The sequence below is a fragment of the Sciurus vulgaris genome, assembly GCF_902686455.1.
Source record: "Sciurus vulgaris genome assembly, chromosome: 5".
NCBI lineage: Eukaryota > Metazoa > Chordata > Mammalia > Rodentia > Sciuridae > Sciurus > Sciurus vulgaris.
In genome coordinates, this window is record NC_136465.1 from 174,913,850 (window position 1) to 174,936,999 (window position 23,150).

The 23,150-nt window shown below is 57.7% G+C and overlaps 1 protein-coding gene across 1 annotated transcript in view; it reads right to left on the bottom strand.

The window, feature by feature from the left end:
- Nucleotides 1-6,319: 6,319 nt before the first annotated feature.
- The window catches only part of NFAM1 (NFAT activating protein with ITAM motif 1), a 30,089-nt gene continuing 13,258 nt past the window's right edge, over nucleotides 6,320-23,150 (bottom strand). The window contains exons 2-6 of the mRNA XM_079140446.1: nucleotides 22,801-23,136; nucleotides 21,517-21,629; nucleotides 17,167-17,265; nucleotides 9,874-9,960; nucleotides 6,320-8,348 (exon numbers count right to left, since the gene is read on the bottom strand). Of these exons, the coding sequence (XP_078996572.1) occupies nucleotides 8,289-8,348; nucleotides 9,874-9,960; nucleotides 17,167-17,265; nucleotides 21,517-21,629; nucleotides 22,801-23,136 (695 nt within the window). The 3' untranslated portion in view covers nucleotides 6,320-8,288. The remainder of the gene's footprint in view (nucleotides 8,349-9,873; nucleotides 9,961-17,166; nucleotides 17,266-21,516; nucleotides 21,630-22,800; nucleotides 23,137-23,150) is intronic.

A 23,150-nucleotide genomic window follows, 5' to 3' on the forward strand; every position in this document is an offset into this window, starting at 1 on the left:
ATCTTCAAGTCTCACTTTCTGCTTCCAGCATCACATTGCCTTCTGCCTGTAATCTCCCTCCGCATCCCTCTTACAATAATCCAGGATGATCTCCCCATCTCAAGAGTCTTAATCACATCTGCAAAGTCTTTGCCATGTTAGGTAACATTTCACAGGTTCCAGAGGTTAGGATGTGGACATCTTGGTGTTCTGTAACCATGCTGGGGCTTAAACCTCAGCCACACCATCCATCAGCTAGGTGGCCTTGAGCAAGTCGCTATCTCTCTCTGAGCCTCAGTCTTCCCATCTGTAAAATGGGATCAGTGCTTGTCTCCACATAAGTCAGGCAGAGGGAGCTTCCTGTGTGAGCCTGGAGGTTGAGAAAGGACCTAGAAGAACCCTTCTGTAGGAGGGAAGGAGGGCCGGCAGGAGAGGGGACAGGGTGGGGCCAGGTGGAGTGCAGGGGGAGCTGGGCAAGGTCCCAGGGAAGCATACTGTGTGTAATGTCCTGGGGACAATGAGCAGGGGGCCCAGAAAGACTGTAAACAGGGCAGTGTTCTGTTCTGTGTTGTTTTATTGAAATCTAACTCTCATATAGTAAAATGCACCCTCTTAAAGTGTATAATTCAGTGGATTTCAGCATATTCATCAGGTCGGGCAACCATCACCACTAGCAAATTCCGCAGTTTTCATTATTCCATAAGGAAGCCCTGTACCCATTGGCAGTCCCCAAGCGCGGGACAACGGAGGCTGGAGCATCCTCAAGGTCTCAACAGACTCAAACCCAGAAGGTAGCCGGACACCTGAGCCCTGAGGGGCAGGGGTGGTAAGGCAGGCTCAGGGCGAGACCTTCCCATGCCACGATGCCATGTTCCTCCTCAGACCTCCCTGCTTCCTCCCTTGGTCCCCTGAGGGAGGAATGACCCAAAGCTCTGCACCGAGGGGAGGCTCAGGGCTCGCTCTGCATCGCCACTGTTACTGTTTGTATTTCTGGATCTGGTTTTTCCCTGGGACTCAGCTGTGTACACTTGTCCTGAGCGGTCAGAGAGGCCAGCTCCTCTCCTGGCTCCATCCCCAGCGCACGGCACAGCAGGGCCCCCAGCCGCAGTCCAGGATGGGCGTGGCCCTGGAGACTGATCCCGACTGACTGCGCAGCCCTGCGACACGCCCACCACCCAGACGCTGGAGCGGCTGCAGCCCAACTGGAAAAAGGGGGACCCCGAGTGGCTTCTCCCCGCTCCCCCCACCCTCTGTCCTGGCTGGACTCAGGGCTCCTGGTTACTGGAGGGTCTCGGGCTCTCCGTGGTCAAGGGTGTCCGGGCCTGCCCAGAGGCAGCTGAGACAGGAGGGGAGGCCATCTGGTGAGGCCAGAGATCATGGTCAGGACATTGCTGAGCCCGCTGAGGCGTCCCCTGGCAGTGACAGGGGCTTCTGGGATCAATTAGCAGAACCACCCCAACAGGGCTCACGGCCCCATGCAGTCTGCAGGCACGTGTCACCGGAGCCTCTTGACAGCCTTGGCAGACAGGAGTTGGGTGGGGGAGAGCTGTTGGCCTTTCCCCCTGCCCGGGCCTCTCTTCCCACAAGCTTGGCCCAGAGCCTCCCCTGCCTGGCAGGCAAGAGGGTGCCGGCCTTCTGGAATCTTCCTGAATCTGATTTTTATTGCCTCTTTTCTCCCTGTGTTAAGGATATAGCGGCATGCCTGGCTTGATTTTCACATGTGTAAAATGGGTCACATCCTAATTAGATCACTTCTTACAAATTGGGGGAAAAAAATCATTTTTCAGCATGGAACAGGCACTAAATTGCCAGCAAAGAAAAGGATTCATTTATTCCTTTTTGTTTGTTTGTTTTGTATTAGAAATTGAACCCAGGGGCGCTTAACCACTAAACCATATCTCCAGCAACACCTCCCCTTTTTTTAAATTTTGAGACAGGGTCTCCCTGAGTTGCTTAGGGCTTCACTTAGTTGCTGAGGCTGGCCTTGAATTTGTGATCCTCCTGCCTCAGCCTCCTGAGCCTCTGAAATTACAGGCTGGTACCACCACACCTGGCCTCAGAGTCAGAGCTCTGAATCAGGCATAAAAAGGGATGAATAATGTTCTCCATGATGGTGACACTTGGGCCTCCTGGGGACTGGACGTGTGTGAATTGACTCCGTGTGAGGTAGTGAGGGGCCAAAGAGACTTGATGAGGGAGAGGGGCCCAGGGAGGCTTCACAGAGGCGATGGTGTTTGAGCAGCAATTCCTCAGGCAAAGAATGGGCGAAGGTTCAAGGTGGGTCAGGCCTCATGGGGAGCAGCAGCCGAGGCTGAGGCTTAGGTCAGAAATGAGCCGACGGGCTCTGGTGGAAACAGAACCATCTCTTCCGGGTCCCAGCCCAGGGCCTGCCACAGAGTCAGGCTGACCCACTGCTGTTGAGAGAATAAGGGGTGAGAGGAGCCTGAGGGCAGGACTGGGGGTCGGCCCTGGAAGCTGTGGTCAGTGGAAGGCCCTGGAGGGTGGGTAGCTGGATGTCCAGCTCTCCCAGAACCCTGCGCTGAGAAGGCTCCTTCCCCCTTGAATGCTCTTAGGCCCTGGTTGTGATGGAGTGACCGCGATCACAGGTTCCAGGGGTGTGAGAGGGTCATGACGTGGCCAGCTCTCCACGGCAGAAAGGTGGATTTGGGGCAGAGACAGGGAAGCACTGGAAGGAGGTCAGGGAGGGAGGCTCTGTGGGCAAGCTTGGCAGTGGGAAGAGGGGGGAAAGGAGAGAAAAGGAGCCCCTGGATCAGGACCACTGTGTGTGTGTGTGTGAGTGTGTGTGTGTGCGCGCGTGTGCGTGCGCATGCCTGTGAAACAGCACTGTGTCCTGAGCCAAGGCCAGGAGGTCAGCTAGAGTCTGACCTAGAGGGCCTGGAGCATCCACTGGGTAATGGGATGAGGCAGGTAAGGGGACACAGAGAAAAAGGCAGCCGTCCCTGGCCCCTCAAGTCCACTAAGTGGTAAAATAAAATCAGACGTAGCCACTTGCAAAGGAAGTTTTCAGGTAATGAGAGGGTCGTAAAGCAGAACAATGCCCATTACAGCAGTGTTAGCCTGGACTGTGAAGCTTCTAAGAGGTGGCTCACACTGCCAGACCTGCTGTGCTGGGAGTTTCCAGAGAGGCCCAGGATCCAAAGGCCAGCTGCCAGGATCAGGCCTCCAGCGGTGTGGGCTCAACGACCCGACCTACCTGCGCTGCCCCAGGAGACAGAACACCAGCAGGCAGAATCCCTGCTCACACACAAGCACAGCTGGCCTTGGGAAACCAAGTCGGGCTGTGCGAGGATGGCAGGCCAGCTGAAGGAAAGGGGGCCCTCCTCGGCTCTGTCTGCACCCCCACCCATCACCCCTCACCTGACCCGCACAGGCAGGTGCACCACACAGGTCCGGAGCCTGCATGGCCTTCAGCCAGCTGGCTTCCCTGGCCTGTAGTCTCTGCTGTGGTCAGTTGGGGATTCAGACCCCTACTTCACAGCACTGTTTTCAGGATTAAATGAAATATCGTGGGTAAAGAGTCCAGTGTCATCTCTGTGCCTGACAACTGGGCACTGTCATTGGAACTTTAAATGTCCACACCCCGGACCCCAGGAACCCCTTGTCATTTCCAGGAGAGAATGTTTTGTAGCCTGGCACCGTGACACATGCCTGTAACTCCAGACGCTAAGGAGGTTAGGGCAGGAGGATCACAAGTTGGAGGTCAGCCTGTCTCAAGTTAAAAAATAAAAAGTGTTGGGGATGTAGCTCCGTAGTAGAGCACCCCTTAGTTAAATCTAAGTCCTGCAAAAAATAAAAATAAATAATAATAATAGTTTTGTAGATGTGTCCAACGAGGCACACACAAGAATGTTCCCTGCGGAATCTTACTCGAGGTTGAAAAATCGTAAACAACTGAAGAGGCCATTGGTAGGGGCCTGATTAAATCAGCATCCATCCGTCCTGTGAGTCCTCCGCTGTAATTAGAGTCTGGCAGCTCCTACACGCTGGCTCAGGCACATCCCCACCACGTGGGGCTGTGTGAACAAAGCCAGCACCGACAACTCCTCCAGACGACTCCACCTCAGCTCCCCAGAGCCCCATGCGGACGTCCTATATGTTATATGTTCACACATGTGTACATAAATGTAATAAAAACTGCAAAGAACGCTGGCGTTATCCTCGTGTTGTGATCCTACAATCCCAGTGACTCTGGAGGCTGGGGCTCGAGGATCACAAGTTTGAGGCAGCTTAGCAAGATCCTGTCTCAAAGTAAAATAAAACAGGGGCTGGGGATGTGGCTCAGTGGTAGCGCACTCACCTGGACGAGGTGGAGCCTAGATTTGACCTCATGCACCCCAAACAAAATAAAAACAGCAGAGGAAGACACTCCCATGTGACTTAGGGGTTACCTTTGGGGAGGGCCTGGGGTGGAGGCTGGGGCATGGCAGCACATGGGAAAGAATGCCGTAGTTCAACCTTGCTGTAGTTGAAGTGCTCTACCGCAGCATGCGTCTGCCCCATCTGCTTTCACACTCGCTCAAGACCGGCCGACGCCAAGTGCAGGCAGCACGGCCTGACCTGAGCTCGGTCAAGGTTCTGCCAGGGCTCAGAGTCCAAAATCAAGACCACAGTTCAAGGGAGGAGTGAGAAAGGAAGGTGTCTCAGAGCTTCGAGTTGATATCAACAGCAAAGTCTGGATTCAGGGCTGGCAATGCCCCTCAGGGCAAATGACATCCCCCAGCATCCGGCAGCGGGGGGCACAGAGACATCTCTCAGCCTGGCTGGGCTGAGGCTACGGCCCACCTCTCCTGGAGGAGCTGTCTGCCAAGAAAGCTATTGAACTACATAAAAATCCATCCCTGAAATCCCAGAGGCGTCCTTAGAGTGGAGCGTGGCCTTTGAATCAGATGGGGAAAAAGGCAGGTTTTGCTGGTAACTTGATTTCAGGTTGGTGAGGGCTGGAGGCCAGAGCAGTGGCTGCGCCTGGCTGAGGCCACCTGCAGAAGTCCTGCAATCCTGGCTGTGACGGGAACCCCAGCCCCACCAAGGATCGGAGCCCAGGCGCATGTTCCCATGGAAACTCAGCTGCACAGAATCCTCTGGAAATTTTTTGCTGAGGAGGGGCTACGGTGCCTGCACCCACTTCAAGTTCCTGGAGTGATTTTCTCCTGCGCATGCTGGGAGGAGCTGGTGCCGAGGGTGGGTGGGAGGCTGTACCCTCTGGAGCCCGACGGGGTCCCGGTCTCTAGCCATTTACCACCGTGGAAGAGGCCAAGGGCAAGGAGCCTGCAGATGTCTGAGTCCTGAGGCTCCCAAGAGGCTGCCAGGTGGCAAGGCCTTGGAGGGCAGGCAGGCCGGGCCAGGACAGAGGGTGGGACACCCCGCAGGGGCAGGGGCACAGAGGCAGCATCACTGAGACCCTGAGCCACAAGGCCACCCTTCTGCACTGGCCTCCTACCCTAAGTTCTGTCTGCGCTCAGGATAGTCTCAGCCACCCTTCCTTGGAGGTCCAAGATCTCTTCTCCGGCCCACTCAGCTGCCCTACTTGATTACCCTCCTGCCCCCTTTCCTTCTCCTCTTCCTGGGCCCCTCCTGGGCCCAGAACTCCCTCTCCCCCGTCTCTGCTCGCCTTGCCAACGCTCCAGCTCTGGACAGCTCCAGAAGGCTGTTTCTCACAGCTGCGGCGTTCCCCACCCAGGGAAGCCTGCCCCCTCGCTCGGCAGACACCCTGGGCTCTGCCCCAGCAGCCTGCTTCTCTGAAGGATGAATACGAGAGGAAACTACGCCCGCTGAGCCCTACGAGAGCCAGGGAGTTCCCCATCTGTCCTCTCTGAGACACACGGAGTGGGCAGGAGTGTTGCTGGAAACCAAGGCTCAGGAGGCCAGGGCTTGCTCAGTCCACACTGCAGCTGGAGGTGGAGCTGGGAGCCAGAGAGGCCAGGGGCCACTCTGCCCTAGAGGGGCGGTTCCTCTCTCTCCCCTCTCACAGCCTTTCCCCAAGGAGCGCAGGCCCACAGCCCTCCCTGCTCACTCGGTTTCCCCCCGCCCCACTGTCACCTGCTCCCCTCGACCCTCACCGGCTCACCCCCAAGGCTTAGTCCTGGGAGCCTGGGGCCAGGTGCTCAGTCTTCTTGCTGCCCACGGGAGTCCAGGACATTCTTCTCCCACCTCCCTCCCCTCAAAGTCCCTCTTAGAGTCCCGCCCTTCACTCGACTCCCTGTCTCTCCCTCTCTCCTCATTCACGGGATACCTTGGCACCTGCTGGCCTCCCAGTTCTGCCCTAAACCAGGCTCAGTCACCAATCCAGTGGAGTGTCTTCAGTTCAGTCCTCAAGGGTGTCTTAGGCCACAGGCAGGAGCTGGGATTTTATTCCAAATGAAATGGGGACCACAGGTGGTTTGAGCAGGAGGGATCCTTCTGCTGCTCTGTGAGAAGAGACTGCAGGGAAGGCTGCAGCAGGGAGACATGGTGAGGGGCCTGGGTCACACAGTGAAGTCCCTGCCAAGGTCCCCTCACTCCTCTGGAGAAGGCTGGAAAAGCCTGAGTCCCAATCGGGAGGTCCAGGGGTCAAGGACAGAGAGGCCCAGGAGGTGGAGGAAGCAGGCCTGGCCAAGCAGTGCCTCCTGATCTTGCTGGCTGCAGTTTTTGCCCCCACCCTGGCCCTACTCTGGCCCCACCTCAGGTGGCTGGAGTCTGAGCCTGAAGGTGGCTCTGCTGCCCTCCCAACACAGGCTTGGACCGGGAAGGGATCCCAGCCTTATGATCCTGCTCAGGCAACCCAGAACCAAGTCTGGAGGCCCATGATCATCCTATGGGCCCAGGGGTGCCCTGTGCCCTCTAGCAGAGCGCCTGGGGACACCTGGAGTCATCTGGGCCACCCTTAGCCCTCCTGTCCCCACAGGGAGGGCCTGACCTGCAGAGAAGAAGGTACTGTCCAAGAGCTGGTGTCCCAGGACTGCTTGGGTCCCCCATTCTACATGGGAATATTTTAGTGGCCTTGAGGCACCCCAGAAACTTCCAGAGCAGCCCGGGAGGTGAGGGGAGATTGACTCATCCAATTTGCCTGGGCACAAACAGTGGGAGAGCCCGGGGAGGGGAGAGGGGAGCATCAGATGACAGCCTAGGTGACCAGGAACCTGAGCCCGTCTGCCCAGGAAACAGTGGGTCCGTTTCCTTGCAGGGCTGCCTCGAGGGTAAGATAAGGAGTCCCTTGCGCTCTCAGAGGAGTAGACAGGCACTGGGTCAGGCTCACTGTTCACCCCTAGCCTCAACTGCAACAGAGACCCCTCTGCCCATCCAGGGGAGGTGAGGCACAAAGCCACACAGCTGGACCACCACAGGAAAGAGGAGTGTAGGCAGCTAGGACAGGCCAGGGTCCCACATGGCCTGCACACACAGGGCCGGGAGTGGGGCTGAAGACGGGGAAGTCAGCGGAGCTGGACGGAGCTGCAGCGGTGGGCTCAGGACGGCTAGCGAGAGGGGCTTCAGGGTGGGGTCTTGGGGTGGAAGGAGGGGCCGCTGAGGCCCTGATGCGGAGCAGCCTGAAGATCAGAGTGCGACCAGCAGGAGGCCAGTGAGCGCGGAGGGCCAGGCCGAAGGGAGACGCCCGGGGGGCATTGTGGGGAGAGGGGAGCTCCGGCCGTCACCCACCTCCTGCTCAGCTGGGGCCACATCCCAACACGCCCGAATCCCCTCTCTCTGCAGCACGCACAGGACCCTTTCTGCTCCAGGCCTCCTCTGACCACCACCACTCGTCACAGCCTCAGCCTGCATATCTGTCCCTTGAGCCCTGTCGGCCTCCCATGCCTCCCATGCCAGCCTCTTCCTCTCCCTGGTGTGGCCACCTCATGCCTTTGGACTCGTTGGGCAGGTGGGACATTCACAGCAGCCTCACCTCTCACCCACCCGCAGCACTGATGGGGGCCCTTGCCGTGTTCTCCAGGGTCCGTGGGCTGCGCACCAAGATGCAGGCTGGCACCAAGTGAGCCACATAAGCAGCTCTGTGGGCTGGCACAGGTGGGTGAGGAGGGCTTCAGGAAAAGGCTGGTTCCAGCCAGCCTGCAGGGACCGAGCAGCACTTTCCCAACTGCAGCAGGAGAGGATGATGGGACAGTCCAGGAAAGGCCTGGGGACTGGAAGCGCTCCTCTGGGTGCGGGATGGGGGAGGGGGCCTCGAATGTGAGGGTGAGGCCCTGGGGTGTGTGCCCGGGGACCTCACTCCCCGTTCAGGTCCAGGTCTTCGGTTCAGGTCAAGGCCGGTGCCCCCGACCTCTGATCCAGGACAAGACGCACGGCTGGTAGAACTTGTCCTAGAGATTTTCATAGACCAGGTTAAAGTCACTGTTGTCCTCAAACCTCTGCGGGCTCTCCTGGGAAAGGGAGAATGGGGAGGAACAGAAAGAGAGGAAGGGACGAGAGAGGAAAGAAGGAAGAGGTAAGAAAAAGAGAAAGGAATAAAGAAGGAAGGAAGGGAGGAAGGAAGGAAGGGAGGAAGGAAGGAAGGAAGGAAGGGAGGAAGGAAGGAAGGAAGGAAGGAGGGAGGGAGGGAGGGAGGGAGGGAGGGAGGGAGGGAGGGAAGGACATTAGAACATTAGGTGGGAAGAAATGAGCTTGCAGTGATTCAGTTTTCTCAGAGGCAAATAGATCACTTCTTGTGTGGCGCGACCGGGAAGCCTGCCCTCTGTCCCAAGCCCACCCACAGCCCCTCCTGTCCCCACCCTCCAGTGACAGTCCTCTGCGCCCCACCTCCCCTGCCTTGGGCTTCTGCACATGCTCTTCCCCAGGTCTGGGGTGCTCCCTCCTCCTCACGCATCCACTCCCTGACTACCTCCTACTCACCTGTGGGATTCAGCGTCTCAGGGAGCCCTCCCTGCCCCCAGCGCTGGCCTGGCCCCTTCTTGGAGCCCACCTCTCACAACAGGGCTTTATATGTCTGTGTGCCCATGGAGTCACTGACTTTGTTCCTACAGACCAAGACTCCCAGAGGACAGGGACACACCTTACTCTTCTGTCCAGCACCCAGGGCCTGGGACAAGGATGGGCCCTGCCTGAGATGACACAGACATCTTTGGGGGTCCCAGGGTGGGAGACCCTGCTGGTCAGGGCCTAGTCCAGAGCTTGAGAATTGGAGATTCAACTCACAGCCCCAAACTGGGCTGGGGGAGACACCCTGTCCTCCCTGCCAGCCCTTCCATGATGCCCGTGGGTTACCACCTTGGGGACTACTATATTGGCTTGACAACCCCTTGCACTTCATAATGTTCAAAGCTCTCGTGCAAATGTTACTCTTTTGGGTTCTGGGGAGGACGGTATTGCAGGAAAACATTACTCATGCACTTTGCAGATGAGCAAACTGAGGTTAAAGGGAGAAAGTGTGATTGAGTAATGGGCCCGAGGCCCTACCATGGTGACAGCAGAGCCCTGGCCTGGCCACCCAAGCTGGCATAAGCTCAGACTCCAGCTCTAACATTAGCCAGGCCCAGCCTGGGGGCATGTACAACCCCAGCACTGTCCACCAGATTGGCCAGTATAGACGTTGTGCTGTGCCCACCAGGGGTAGCTCTAATGGCCACATGCATGGTGGCCACTCCGGGGCAGCCCTCTCAGCACAATGGTCTCTCCTTGTGGCAATTCTGTGAGGTAGAGACTGTTCTAACGCTTCAGTTACAGACCAGGAGACAGCACAGAGAAGGTAGTACCCTGGCCAGGGCTGCACAGCTGCTGGGGTGGCGTGGGAGTTGAACCCCCTTCTCTTAACAGCTAGGTCCGCTGTTGGGAGAGGGTGGGAGGTGACCGCTGTGCCTGGACTTCTGCCCTCTTGAGCCCACCGCACAGACCAGAGGGTCAGGTGAGTGAGAAGAGCCAGGCTCAGCCCCCTGCCCAGCCTCTGCATACCTGGGAGGGGCGGCTCCGGGTGGAGGGAGGGCTGCCAGCCTGGTGCTCGATGCAGGCATAGACCTCCGGCTCCTGGTGCTGCAGGGCCTGAAGGAGACAGGGACCAGGGTCAGAGGCAGGGGCAGCGGGAGCCCCAGTCCCAGCAGCCGGCCTCTGCCTGTCACAAACCCTGGTGTGCCGAGGGAGTCCAGGGGCAGGCAGCACCATGCTGAGTGTGGCCATGCTGCCACACTCCTGAACCTGCCAGGCTGTCTCAGTCACCCCGCCCCCTTCTCTGCTGTCCAGGGCCAAGGCCTCTCGGCTCCAGCCACCTCCCTCCAAGACCTCCAGCTGTGTCCTGGGCCCTATGGGCCCTGGGTCCATACTTCACTCGCCTGGCCAAGGAGAGTCCAAGTCTGTCCCACCCACCTGCCTGTCCTTAGGCCCTTGAGGGCATGGCTGCCCGCAGCAGCCCCTGGATGACACTCACAGCCCCTGCTCCCATCGGGCACCCTGCTGGCCTCCGCCTCAACCCCTGCAAGGGTCCTGCCCACCCATTCACACCTTCAGGCCTCCCCTGCTCCACTGCCCATCGGGGGCTCAGGGAGCACCTAGGGTCCTTGGGGGCCACACTCCCCACCCATCAGGCCTGACCCTGTTGGGGATTCTGGAGCCCTCCAGCTCTCAGTGTACCCCCTTCCTTTGCATCCCCTCAGGCCCCTCCCAGCCACCCCACTGCGGACGCTCCTCCACGCCCCTGTGGGAATCCCCACCCCCACCTGACCACAGCCCATGCAAGCAAGGCTCCCCTGGGTGAGGGGTGAGCTCCTCCGGGCTGGGGCTGGGGACCTGGCCCCAAAGCTCCGGGCACTCAGTGCCACCAGAGGCATCTCTCCCCAGCCTCCCCCGGACTAGGAGCCCCTCGAGGCAGGGACCGTGTCTGGTTTGTCTTTGGGTTCCTGAACCTAAACTGCTCTTGACACAATGAGAGCAGCGCCAAGTCAACTATGATGGGGGATACCTCCCTCATCTGGGGGTGTCCCAAGACCATACTTTCTCTTGGCCCAGCCTTGAGAGGCCTGACCACAGACCTGAAGGTGGCCAAAAGAACCAGGGCTTTGAAGTCAGATGAGACTGAGTTCAACTCCTGGTTCTTAATATTTGCCAGCCAAGGGCAAACCCTTTTTTTAAAAAAAAATCTCTGTGCCTCGGTTTCCCCATCTATAAATAGGGGGGATAATAATATCTGTCTTGAGGTCCAATGCAGGATTAAATGAGATATTATACACAAGGGAAACTGCACAGAATTGGGCAAATAGTAGGTCCTTAATAAGCAGTGATTGACTGTCCTCAGGGAAAACACAATTCTCCACCTCCCTCTGAAACCCCCACCTGGACTCACTCCAGACCCCACTGGGCTCCAGAGCAGAGCCCACCAACAGCCTGAGCAAGAGGCAGAAGCCTTCTCTTCCCTGAGTGTGCGTGTCATATGGATGCCGGCTAGTTGCCAAGGAGGCGGTTTCCCTGGCAACAGTCAAGCAGGGGTTGCTGAGGCAGGCTGGAGAGACAGGTGGTGCTCAGAGGCAGGAGGAGGGCGGGAGGTGGGAGGGGAGGAGGGCGGGCGCGCCGAGGAGCAGTGGGGCATGAAAACCCGCGTAATCAACCATTTGGCGCTTGGGAGACCCTCTCACTTCAAGGGCATCAGACACAGGGATGCGGGGCTTCCCCAGAGGTCCTGTTCAAGGGGTCTCTGACTCAGAAAGAGGGTGGGTCTTGGGAGAGAGGTTCCTAACCTGGCTCCTTCCCAAGGAGGAACCCTGTTTCTAAGGAAGGAAACTTCCAAGGCCTTCTCTGACCCACGCAGGTCTTTGTGACTGGCCTGCACTCCCCACCCCTGTCCACCCAGGCCTGGACCTCTCAGATCTGACAGCCCTGACCACCCCTCTAAGCTGGACATTTCTGGTGGCAGAGAGAGGGGAGAGAAGTGGCCTTCTTGCTACTTCTTGGCTGGGAGGCAGGTCTGGGGTCACAGGTGGCTCCTCTGCCTCAGCCAGCACAGGTGCGCTGCCCAGCACAAGTGATCCCGCGGAGGCTGGGCTGTCAGAGCCAGAGAGGAGCACTTGCCCTGGGACTCTGCAGGCCTCAGACCCACGGAGGGGGCAGGTGGGCCTTGGGCTGTGGGCAGGGCAGGGGCAAATGTGGGGCCAAGAGCTGCAGAGATGGCCAGCCCCAAGCGGCTGTGGAGTGAGGCCTTTGACAAGTCATGACCTGCTGGCACACATCACGCTCAGGCTGTGCGCAGCAGCATGCCGTGAAACACAGGACGCAGCTTTGTGCACAGGACACCCGGCCTCCCAGCCTTCCTTGGGGCTGATAGGATGCCCTCCCTCCACTCTGCCTGCTGGGAGAAGGCAGGGCTGGCCTCTCAGTGGGTTGCCCATGGGCTGTGCCATGCTGGGCCGGGCCAGGCCTGTGGTGCTTGGCAGTAGTCGTTGGCCTGAGACTCAGGTCCCACAGGCCCTTTTGCCTCCTGCTGCCCAGTGGGTAGTGATGCTAACCTGCGCCGTCACCAGCCAAGCAAGAGTGTGAAGTCAGTGCCAAGGCCATCTTCCGGTGGGCTGAGGGCAGGGCAAGTCAGCTGCCCGGGACCTGGACCATATCTAGGGCCTGGCGCTGGGGCCCTGGGTGAGACCCGAGGGCTGTAGAGGAAGGAGCTGTACTCGGGAGAACCAGCACCCCAGCCCTGGGTCAGGGCATCGCACGTCAGAGGTGAGCATCCACTGCTCTGGCGGGTGGGGAGGCTTTTCCAACACTGTGTCCCAGTTAGAAGGGTGCCTTCAGCAGCAGGGAGGAGCAGGAAGGACTGGAGGCCAAGGAGCAAGAATGGGGACACCGGATCCAGCAGAGGCTGGGCAGAGCTGGGGGAGGTGTCTGAGCGCTGCTGAGGGGATGCAAGTCCGTGCGCATGCCCCTCATTTCCCAGGTGTCCCTCTGCCCTGTACCCTGGACACCCTGAACAGTGAGACGGCTCCTGAGCACCTTCATGTCCTAGGCGCTGACTGTAGTGGGGCGGGAAAGAGGCTCCAGTCAGGTGACAATCACCTAAGCTAAAGGTGGCCATGAAGGCCATGAAGGTGGAGAAAGGCAACAGGGAGTCTGGGTGGGAGACCAGCGAGGAAAGAGGTCGGGACAGTGGCATTGGAAAGGCCTGGGGAGCAGGAAGCCAGAGTGAGGGAGCAACGGGCCAGCTGCTGGGAGGACTGTCTGAGGCAGGGGAAGAGCCAGCATGGAGCACCGCAGTGGGGTGGGCCTGGTGTGTTCTGGGAGCAGCATGTAGGGACGGTGACAGCTTGGAGGTCATGAGCAGGGCTCTGACGTTAGGTGAACTTCCAAAGGCCCATGGTGATTTTAAGAATTACTTCAAAGACCCCTATGCAGGGATCAGGATGGACTAAGGGCCCCAGCTACAGGGTTCTCAAACCTGTTTGCAAAGACACCCCATGTGCCTCTGTCTTGGGCACCCGAAGGCCTTGCTAAGATGGGCGATTTCCTGGAGCAATCCACTTGTCCCTCTTTCCTCTTCCTTCACTGGGGATGGGACCTGCTCTGCAGTCTGATGGCTCCCCCAGGAGTCCCCTGCTCCTGGCCATCTCCTCTCACAGGGACTTCTCTACAAGATCGCTGTTCCTCTAGGGCCCCCACCTTGCTTCTCGGAGGACTCGCCACGAAGGCTCCGAGCAGAGGGGCATGATCTGTCAGTGGTTTAATGGGTCGGCTCTGGCTGCTGCCATCCTAGGCAGATGAGGGACAAGGATAAAAATAGGTCCACTGATTAGAGACCCACAGCAGCCCTCCAGGCAAGAGGCAGAGAGGCTAGAACAGAACCAGATTCTGGATACATTTTGAAGCAAGGTTTGCCAATGGGTCAGACTGGGCGATGATCAAAAGGGAGAAGGAAAGGACAGCTTCAAAATGTTCAGCCTGAGCCACTGGGAGAAGGGAGCCACTGTTCCCACAGTGGGGAAGGCGGGAGGAAGAAACGTATCTTGGGTAAAGAATTGGCGTTTGATTTGAGGGAGATGCCCATCAGACATTCAAGTGAGGGTGGGTCTGGTGTTCAGAGATGTCTGGGCTGGAGATACAAACTTGGATGTGTTCGGAACCTTGAGGCTGAGTGAGATCACCCAGAGAGGGGACTGAAGACAGAAGACAGGGGTCTCAGGACTGCGCTGTAATGGTTACTCAATGTTTAGTGGTCAGGGTTCCACAGTTGCTGAAAAGGAACCAGGGAGTGAGAAGGAGGTGGGGCACTGAGTCAGGAGAGGCTCAGGAGAGAGTAGAATGTTCCAGAATCAAGAAAAGAAAGTATCAAGGAGGAGGAGGAGCTCAGTGGTGTCAGATGCTGTTGATTCTTCAAGGAAGAGGAGAACCAAGAACTGCCCGCTGGATACGACCATGCAGAGACACATGGGTGTCCCCGAGGAGGGAGAATGTTCTGATTATGATAGAATTATCCAGAAATAAAAAACAGAATGTTCACCGGAAAATAATTAAACACTTGTAAACCATAAGCAAAACAGTTTTAAATAACTAGTAGGGGCAAGGGAGAATTCTCATGGGAAGTTTAGCTTGAAAGTTCATAAAAGTATGACATGTTGAACATCTGATGGGGGCTGGGGGTGGAGCTGTGTGACAGAGTGCTTGCCTCACATGTGCAAGGTCCTGGGTTTGATCCTCAGCACTGCAAACAGCAACCACAAAAAGAAAATTTCCCCAAACCCTTATGGGATGCAGCTAAAGCCATACTTAGAGCAAAGTTCATAGCCTAAAATGCACACATTAGAAAAGAATGATCAAAAACTAAGAAGCTGGGCACAGTGGCACACACCTGTAATCCCAGCAACTCAGGAGGCTGAGGCAGGAGGATCTGGGCTATTTAGTGAGACCCTGTCTCAAAAATAATTTTTTTTGAAGGACTGGGGAAGTAGTTCAGTGGTGGAGCACTCCTGGGTTCAATGCCCAGTACTGCCAAAAAAAGAGAAAGAGAATTTTAAAAACCTTCTGAGGTCTTAGGCAGTACAATAAAGTAGGCGGAGAAAAAGAAGGGTAGGAAGAGTGGAGAGAAAGAAGTGAAGTTTTGATGATTCATAGATGACGTGATTAGCCCCAGAGAAAATCCAAAGGAATTTACAGAGAAACTATCAGCATTAATGAGTAAATTCATCAAAGTCACTCTATATAATGCCAATATACAAAAATCAACCATATTTCTACATACTAGCAATAGATGATTTGAAAATGGGATAGCACCTGAACCCTAAAGCCTTATCCAGAGGGTTAATGAGACACGATCGGTGTCACAATTGGTATAGACTATGACAGTGCTGGGCACATAGTAGGTACACAACCAACATCTTCTGATATCATCCTATTGTTGTTAATGTCATTTTTCTTTGCCCAGGTCCAGTCCCAGCTGGTGGACCCCTGTCTCAAGGGCTTAGCAAAGTCCCATGGTCTCTTATCCTTTCTGGTCCTGAACCTCTCCAAGCCACCCTGTGACTTGCAGGCAGCTGGGCTTCTGCAACACTCTGGTAAGTCAGCCCGACTCCCAGAGGATGCTGCACGCAGACGGGAAAGAGGCTTCAGTGAAAGAGTCTCTTCCATTAAAAACAATCTTGTGAAAGGATATTTATTCATGCAGAAAAATATTCATGAGATATTGTAACAAGGGGGAAAAATAAAAAGCTATGCAACTCCAATTTTTTTAGAAAAGTGCTAGGCACAGTGGCATAGGCCTGTAACTCTAGCTATTTGGGAAGTTGAGGCAGGAGGATCCTGAGTTCAAGGCCAGCCTGGGCAACTTAGTGAGACCCCGTCTCAAAATAAAAAGGCCTGGGGATGCAGCTCAGTGGTGGAGTGCTCACCTAGCATGTGCACTGAATTTAATCCCCAATATCACAAGAGAAAAATAAAATAAAATAAAAATAAAAAATAAAAATATGGGAGCTGGGGCTGTAGCTCAGAGGTGAAATTCGTGTGTGAGCATGTGCGAGGCCCTGGGTTTGATTCCTAGCACTGAAAAAAAAAAAGTGAGTGCATATATAGGTCCCTGTCTACACATTTATAGAAAAATGCATAGAAAATATGTGTGTATACACACACACACACATTCCTACAGATGTATGTGTGTGTATATACGCGCGTGTGGAGAAAAAGAGAGATGTTTTCCCCAACAACTGACACCAGAATCCCGCATAGGGAAAATACCACAAGTTGCTGGGTGAGAAGAGCAAATCTGGAGACGTCTGAGGCCACATACGAAGCTGCAGCTGGCGTGCACTCCCTGGGGAGGCGAGGCTGAGCGGCCTTTGAGAACTGCAGTGTTCTGAGAGCTGTTAACGCTGCCCCCGGGGATGCTCCGCTGCCTCTCCGACACCTACCCCGTCCCCAGCCAGCCCTGCCAGATTCCCAGTGTGCCCCGTGTGGGTTCTGTGGCCACTGCTGAAGTCCTCAAGCTTCCCGTGTGCGTCGGGTGGCGGGGACAGCAATGGAGGAGGCTGAGAAGGTGCCCCTGGGGAGGCTGGGGACCCTGCCTGGCGGCTGTGGATCTCGCAGGACTGAGACCCGCCGACCCTGGGTGGCACTTCTTCTCCACTTTCCCGACACGGAGCGTACGCTACCCCGGAGCCCAAGGCGTCCTCACTGGAAAGAACGTTACTCTCCCGCCTCAGCCACAGCCGCAGGGCGCAGGCCTGGTGCTGCCGGGCGGCCAGGCAGGCCAGCAGGGCCTCCTCCGGCCTCTCCCCCACCAGAATCATGAACCACAGTGGGACATGCTCGCCACACCACAGGGTGTGGGACAGCAGTCCCAGCTGTGTCTGCCGGTAGCGAGGCCTGCCAGCTGGGGAAGGCCCTGTGAACAACTGAAATCACCGCCCTGTCTGGGGCGCGGGTGGTGCTGACCTTCCCTTCGCCTCGTGATTTGGTTGCTGTTGCTGCCATGTTTGTGCCGTAAAAACAGGAAGAGGCTGGTGAGCCGCCGATTTCTCCATTCCCCACCCACTCTTCGCCTACTGCCTCTTGTTCCAGACGTGAAGGGGCGAGCGGGGGAGGGGGACGGTGGCACTTCCCAGGTGCGGGCCCAACAGGGGCCCACTCGTGGATTCCCCTTTCTCCCTCATAGACATCCCACAAGGTAGGATTTCTTGTGCCCATTTTTTGGATGAGGAACTTGAGGTTCAAGAGAGGTCCCCCAGGAGTCGGACCCTGAGTTAGGCCTGAGCGAGGTGGAGGAGCCCAGGCCCTGGGACTCACCGTGTAGATGGATTCAGTGGGAGCCTGCGGGGGTCTGCTGGCAGAGCGTGGATCCGAGCACTTCTTGGGGACGTGCTTTTCTGGAACCAGCCTCTGTTTCTGTGGAGAGGAAAGGAGAGCTGTTGGGGCTGGGCCCTGCAGTCCCCTGTCTCTGTCCCCTGCAAACCCACCAGGAGGAAGGGTGGCAGATTGTCATGAGGCCACACAGAAATTAATCACTCAATACCTTCCACCCCGCCTCCTGGGAGACGAAGCAAAGGCCTCCGATGTCTGCATCCCATCGCCTGTGCCCAAGCTTAGGAAACGAAATCCGCGGGAGGACAGAGGGCACGGCCCAGGGGCGGTACGGGCTGCAGGGCCTGGTACCAGTGTGGCAAGACCCCAGACCTAGAGCCGAGGCTGTGGGTGGGCTCCAAGCCTTGCCAGTTGGCTGCTCATTCAATCTCGTCGTCTCTGCCCCTGGCCAGCTCTGGCCTGGAGCAAGTCACCCACCCAGGCCTCCAGGAACAGCCTTCCTTTGTGAGATTGTTGCAAGTACTCAAGAAAGGGGGAGGGGCCAATGCCTGTCACTCTGCTAACCAGGCGGAAGGAAGAGCAGGAAGTGTCTCTGGCCTCCTGGACTTCAGGGTCTAGTGCAGGGATGGACAGTGAACCAGCGGCTCTACCAAAATGTGGCGTGTGAACTGACTGGCACACAGGAGGAAGCCACGTTGGCGAAATCCGAAGACAGAAGTTCATTCAACAAGGAGTGGGAACAGTGTTCCAGGCAGAGGGAACAGCATGCGCAAGGCCCGGAGCTCTCTGGGAACTGAGAGAAGGTCAGCGTGGCCGGGAGGTGGACCTGCCCAAGGTCAGGACAGCTGCATGGATGGTTGGCCACCTGGACCACGGTGCTGGCTCTGCTGAGGCTCCAATGGAGCCGGACAGGCCTGTGGGGAGGTGAAGGGCCGGCGACCACCGGGAGGCGGGGAGGGAGGCGACCACACTGCCAACAGTGGAGCAACAAGGGCCGCATCTCGGGGCAGGAGCTAATTAAAAACCCTGGCCGCCTGCCAATCCCCAGCCCATTTACTCTGGGATTAGCTCTCGAGAGCTACTTAACTCGCAGGCAGAAGCCGGCGCCACCCCCAGTCACAACGTTGAAATGGCTGGGAACAGGGAGCCAGGGAGGGCTCTGCTTTTTCTCTTGCCCCCTCAACAAACCTGCAGAGAAGCCAGTCCTCCATCCCCTCATGAGGAAGCGAAGGCTCAGAGAGGGCAGGAGGCTTTCTGAGGCCACACAGCCAGGAAGCATCTGAGGCAGCATTAGAACCCAGGTCTGCATTTCACCGAGAGGCTGACCTGACAGTACCCAGAGGTTTTCTCCATTCGTCTTGTTAAAGATGCAGGTCTCACAGACACAGTTGGACAGGTGCTGGCATTTGTGTGGTACCTTACAGTTGACAAAGACCCCCGGGACTTGTCCCTATTCTCATTTAATTCTCACAACAGCCTGAGGAGGTGGGCATGGAATGGCCCATTTAACAAAGGAGGAAACGGAGGCTTGTCCAGCTAGGAAATGGCCGTTCTAGGAGCAAGCCTAGGGGTCTTTCCTCAAATCCCCTGCACTGCTGCTCCTGGAGGTGATGGTCACCCCAGGGCCCCTGTCTTCTTATCAAGACAACAGGGATCCTGGTGCTTCTCCCCATTGGCCAGCTGGTCGGGATGCAGTGGCTCTCCTGGCGGCCGACCTGGGACCAGATCTTTGGATCCACAGAGGCTGGAAATCACAGCCCCTGGGTGTCAGACACTGCGGGCAACCGCTCCTGCCCAGGTGCATGCTGGGCCTAGCTGGGCACCGAGGACGCCATGGTCTCCTGGCACTCCTTGTGGCTGGGTAGGATCATCCCTGACACTCCAGGGAGGCGAGTACCACCATCGGGTCCCAGGAAGGCGCCCCAAGCCTGCAGATGTGCTGGGGTGTGCAGGAGAACGGACTGTCTGGTGGGAAGGAAGGGGAGAGGATGTGCGGGGAGGCTGGCCAGGCAAGGTCAGGAAAGGCTGAACGCCAGTGTCTATACTCCCTGGACAGTGGAAGCCCCAGGCCAGGGAAGTGGTCGGGTTTGTAATTTGTGAGGGCCAGGTGCTCCCTCAGGTGCAGGCTGGATTGGAGGTTGGGCGGTGGGGGAAAGCGGGGAGGTCTCCAGGAAGGGACCCTCCCAGCAGGGGCTGAGGAGGCCTGGGCTGGGGCAGGTTCCTGCAGGGCAAGTCGGGGCTCCCCTGAAAGGTCAGATGGGGGTCACTTTGTTGTCATTAACGGCGTGGGTGTCTCTGTCCCTGGAGCCAGCTCTGCCCAGTCACCATGCCCTGACTCAAGCAGTGGACATTTGCCCTTTTGAAAGTGACTTTCTTTTTTTTTTTTTTCTTTTTTTTTGGTACTGGGGATTGAATCCAAGGGACACTTAACCACTGAGCCACATCCTCCGCCCTTTTTACTTTTTGATTTTGAGACGGTGTCACTTAGTTGCTTATGCTGGTTTTGAACTTTCGATCCTCCTGCTTCAGCCTCCCCAGCTGCTGGATTACAGGTGTGTTCCGGCCCAGCTCCCTGTGGCCCAAGCCTCCGCTCAGCAGCAGGTGGCAGGAGGGCTGAGCCCCAGCTCTGCACAGCAGGGCTGCTGCCAAGCCTGTTTCCTCCTCTGAAATGGGGGATGCTGCCTTGCCCAGGTCATGCCTGGGTCACCTCCAGCTCACCTTCTGGGTGACCTGCCATTCCTCCCACAAGCACTTACTAGGTGCCAGGCCCCCTACACCAGGCACATGCAGTCTCTGCCCTATAGGTTGGCTCTGGTGGGCAAGAGGCATGAACACAGGAGCCTTCCAGAAGACGGGTGTGAGGTCGGCGGGATGAGGTTGGCACTGGGCACAGGGGCTGGACAGATGGAGGGGTCGCATGGGCTGAGAGGAGCTGGACACATCTCCAAGGCTTTGGGCCTGAGCGTCTGGGTGCCCAAGGCCATTTGCTGAGACGCAGAAGACTTGGGCAGGGTGGGGGCAAAGAGTACTGCTCTGGACGTTGACCGGAGCCGCCCCTGGGCTCCCGTGCAGTCTCTGTGCACGAGGTAAGCTGTGGCCCGAGCTGGGAGGGGTTTGGGCAGCATCATGAATGTGTGGGGAATGTAGCCCCCAGAACAGGCCCCCAGCAGTGACCCCCAGGACCAGAGAAGAACTCCAAGGAAGGAGCCTGGAATGTGCCAAGGCCCTCTGACCCTGAAGCCAGGTCAAAGCCACCCTCAGGGCAGCCTGCATCCTTCAGGAGGACCCCTGTCCTGGCGTGCAAAGTGCCTTGGATCCCCTCGGGCTGCGGCACTCCTCCCGCAGCCCCGAGATGTAGCCCCGCTGCTGGCAGCCCCACTGGGGAGGCAGGGCATGGAGGAGGTAGGCGCCCTGTCCAAGCTCATGGGACAGGCAGAAGGCAGAGGCGGCACTTAACCTGGCCAGGGCTGCGTTCTTAAGCCCCCAACCTGACTGCCGCTTCCTTTCATTTTTAACATGGTGATTGTCCCACCAGACTATGAGATTTTAGTCCAGAGTGCTCTCTAGGTTCTTAGCCCCTGGCACAGGGCTGGGCACGCAGTAGGTGCTCAGCTAATATCTTTTTAGGAATGAATGCACGGCCTTAATAATGGCCGTGAAGGGCCCTGTGCACAGGCTGGGCTGCTGCAGGGAACAGGCAGAGTGGGCCTGGAGCAAGAAACAGGGCTGAGCGACAGGGGGAGGGCTGCCCCACCCAGGAAATACCTCCCCCAGGGAGGAGCCGATGGCCGAGCAGGGGCCAGCCGTGAGAGCAGGAGCTAACTGCCACCCCACCTGGACTCCAGCCTGGCCCTGCCACGCGCTGCCTGGCCGTCCAAGCTCGCTTTCCCAGGCTCCGAGGTGGGAAGCGCCTCCTCCCCGGGGACAGGCAGGGGCACGTGGGGGCGCTCAGGCTCTTCTTCCCCTCCAGGTTGTCAGGATGAGGCAACCCAGCAGGGGCTGCTGTCCACCTGAGCTGGAAATGCTGAGCCCGAGGACTCACACTTCTCTCAGGTTCTCAGAGGGACTTACGACCGGAAAGGCCAGAAGAGACCTGGCTTCTTGCCACAAGATTGGAAGGGGCCTGGGGCAGGCGCAGGTGGGAGGGAGGGGGCGGGGCGCTGCTCTCCACCCCTGGCCAAGGGTGCGGGGGGGGGGGGGGGGGGACTTTCACAGGTGCAGTTGTGTCCCTGGCCAGGGCCCAAGACACCCTGCATTGGGACTGGGGCAGCCCCCTGCCCCGGGAGGACTCCTGGCCCACGCCCCGAGTGTTCCCGCTGTGTGTCCGTCCTGTACCTTCTTCCAGAGCAGCAGCGCGGTGCCCAGCACGCTCACGGCAGTCAGGAGGCCTGTGAAGCTAAAGAGCAGGGGCTTCTGGATGCTCTGCGGGGGGCCTTGGTACCCTGTGTCTAGGAGGAAGGGTAGGAGAGAGGAGGGCTAGTTCCCTGGGAGAAGCCAGGGCCCCAGCCTCACCAACCCCGGGGTCTCCTCCCCACACCCCAGGGCCCACCTTGCCAGACCCCAGGGCCCCCTCAGCTCCTCATTCTGCTTGCTTCGCTAGACCTCCTGTGTAAGTTGCTTGTCTCGATTTTCTTCAAAGACAAGGACTGTGTCCTTTGTTTCCTCAGGGCCTGCCTCGGTGAACTGGTTCCACTGAGGGCCACTTGTGGGACCCTGGGTGAGCCTTGTCATCTTTTCAGGGCTCCCCTTTTCTCTACTTGAAATGGTGATAATTAGGGTGGGTGTGGTGAGGGTCGAAGGAGACAGACTGGGGCTGGGAATGACAGGGGGCTGCACCAGGGGACTCAAGGCCTCTCCTGAGCCCACCCATCCCTCCTTCATTTGGCGGGCAAAACCTTACAGATGCCACCCAGGGGCAGGCCCATCCGCGCTATTCACCTCGTACCTCCTGTTGCCAGACACCAGCCCCTGCACGCAGGGCCTCACTGGGCCTCACCAGAGTCCTTGACAGACTGGGCACAGTGACCTGTGCCTGCAACCCAACAACTTGGGAGACTGAGACAGGAGGATTGCAAGTTCAAGGCCAGCCTCAGCAAGTTAGTGAGACCCTGTCTCACAATAAAAAACGAAAAGGGCTGGGGATGTGGTTCTGTGGTAAAGTGTCCAGCCCCTTTCAGAGGGAATCACAGAGGCAGGCCAGAATCATGGTTTTGGTGATAGGCTTGTTCTTAACTTTTGGGGTCTCATGCCTTTAAGAATGTGATCAAAACTAGGAATTTGTTCCCAGAAAGATGCACATGAGCCAAGTGCTTGCGTACATGCACACACCTGGTTCTGCAGAGACCCCAGGCTCCTCCCTGTTGTGCCCATGGGACACTAAGACCAAAAGGCCAATGGCCTCTCTCAGGTCACCCGCCAGAGGTGGCTACAGGCAGAGCCACAGCCCAAGCCCCGCCCCTTCTACACCCGCAGGACAGAGGGCTCCCTGGGGACGTTCTGCTCTGCTTTGCCAATGCTGAGAGACAAGGGCCCCAGTTCTCCACTTCAGACCTGGGGCCCCCGGCCCTGCTGTTGACTCCCGCAGACCCTCACCCTGGAAGAGCCAAGAGGATGCCTCACCTCTGACCAGGATGAAGGTTCCGTTGCCACGAATGCTGACCGTGGAGCTTGGCCAGTGGACGCAGCAGTAGTAGGTGCCTGTGGCCGATGCGTCCGGCAGCCTGGCGGTGACGTGGCAATCCAGTGTGTAGGTCTGGTTCTCGGTCCCCAGACTGGGTCGGCAGCCTGTGGGCTTCCTGACGCTAGTCCTGCCCTGGAGATCCACGTGAAAGTAGCTGACGGTGAAGGGCAGGAATTTGGGGGTGTGCTGGTAGGTGATTTTGCAGTTGAAGGAGACGTCTGTGTTGGCCAGGGAGGCCACAATGGGGAGGCCAGTGTGGATCACTGACTGCCCTCCTGCCAGAGAAGCA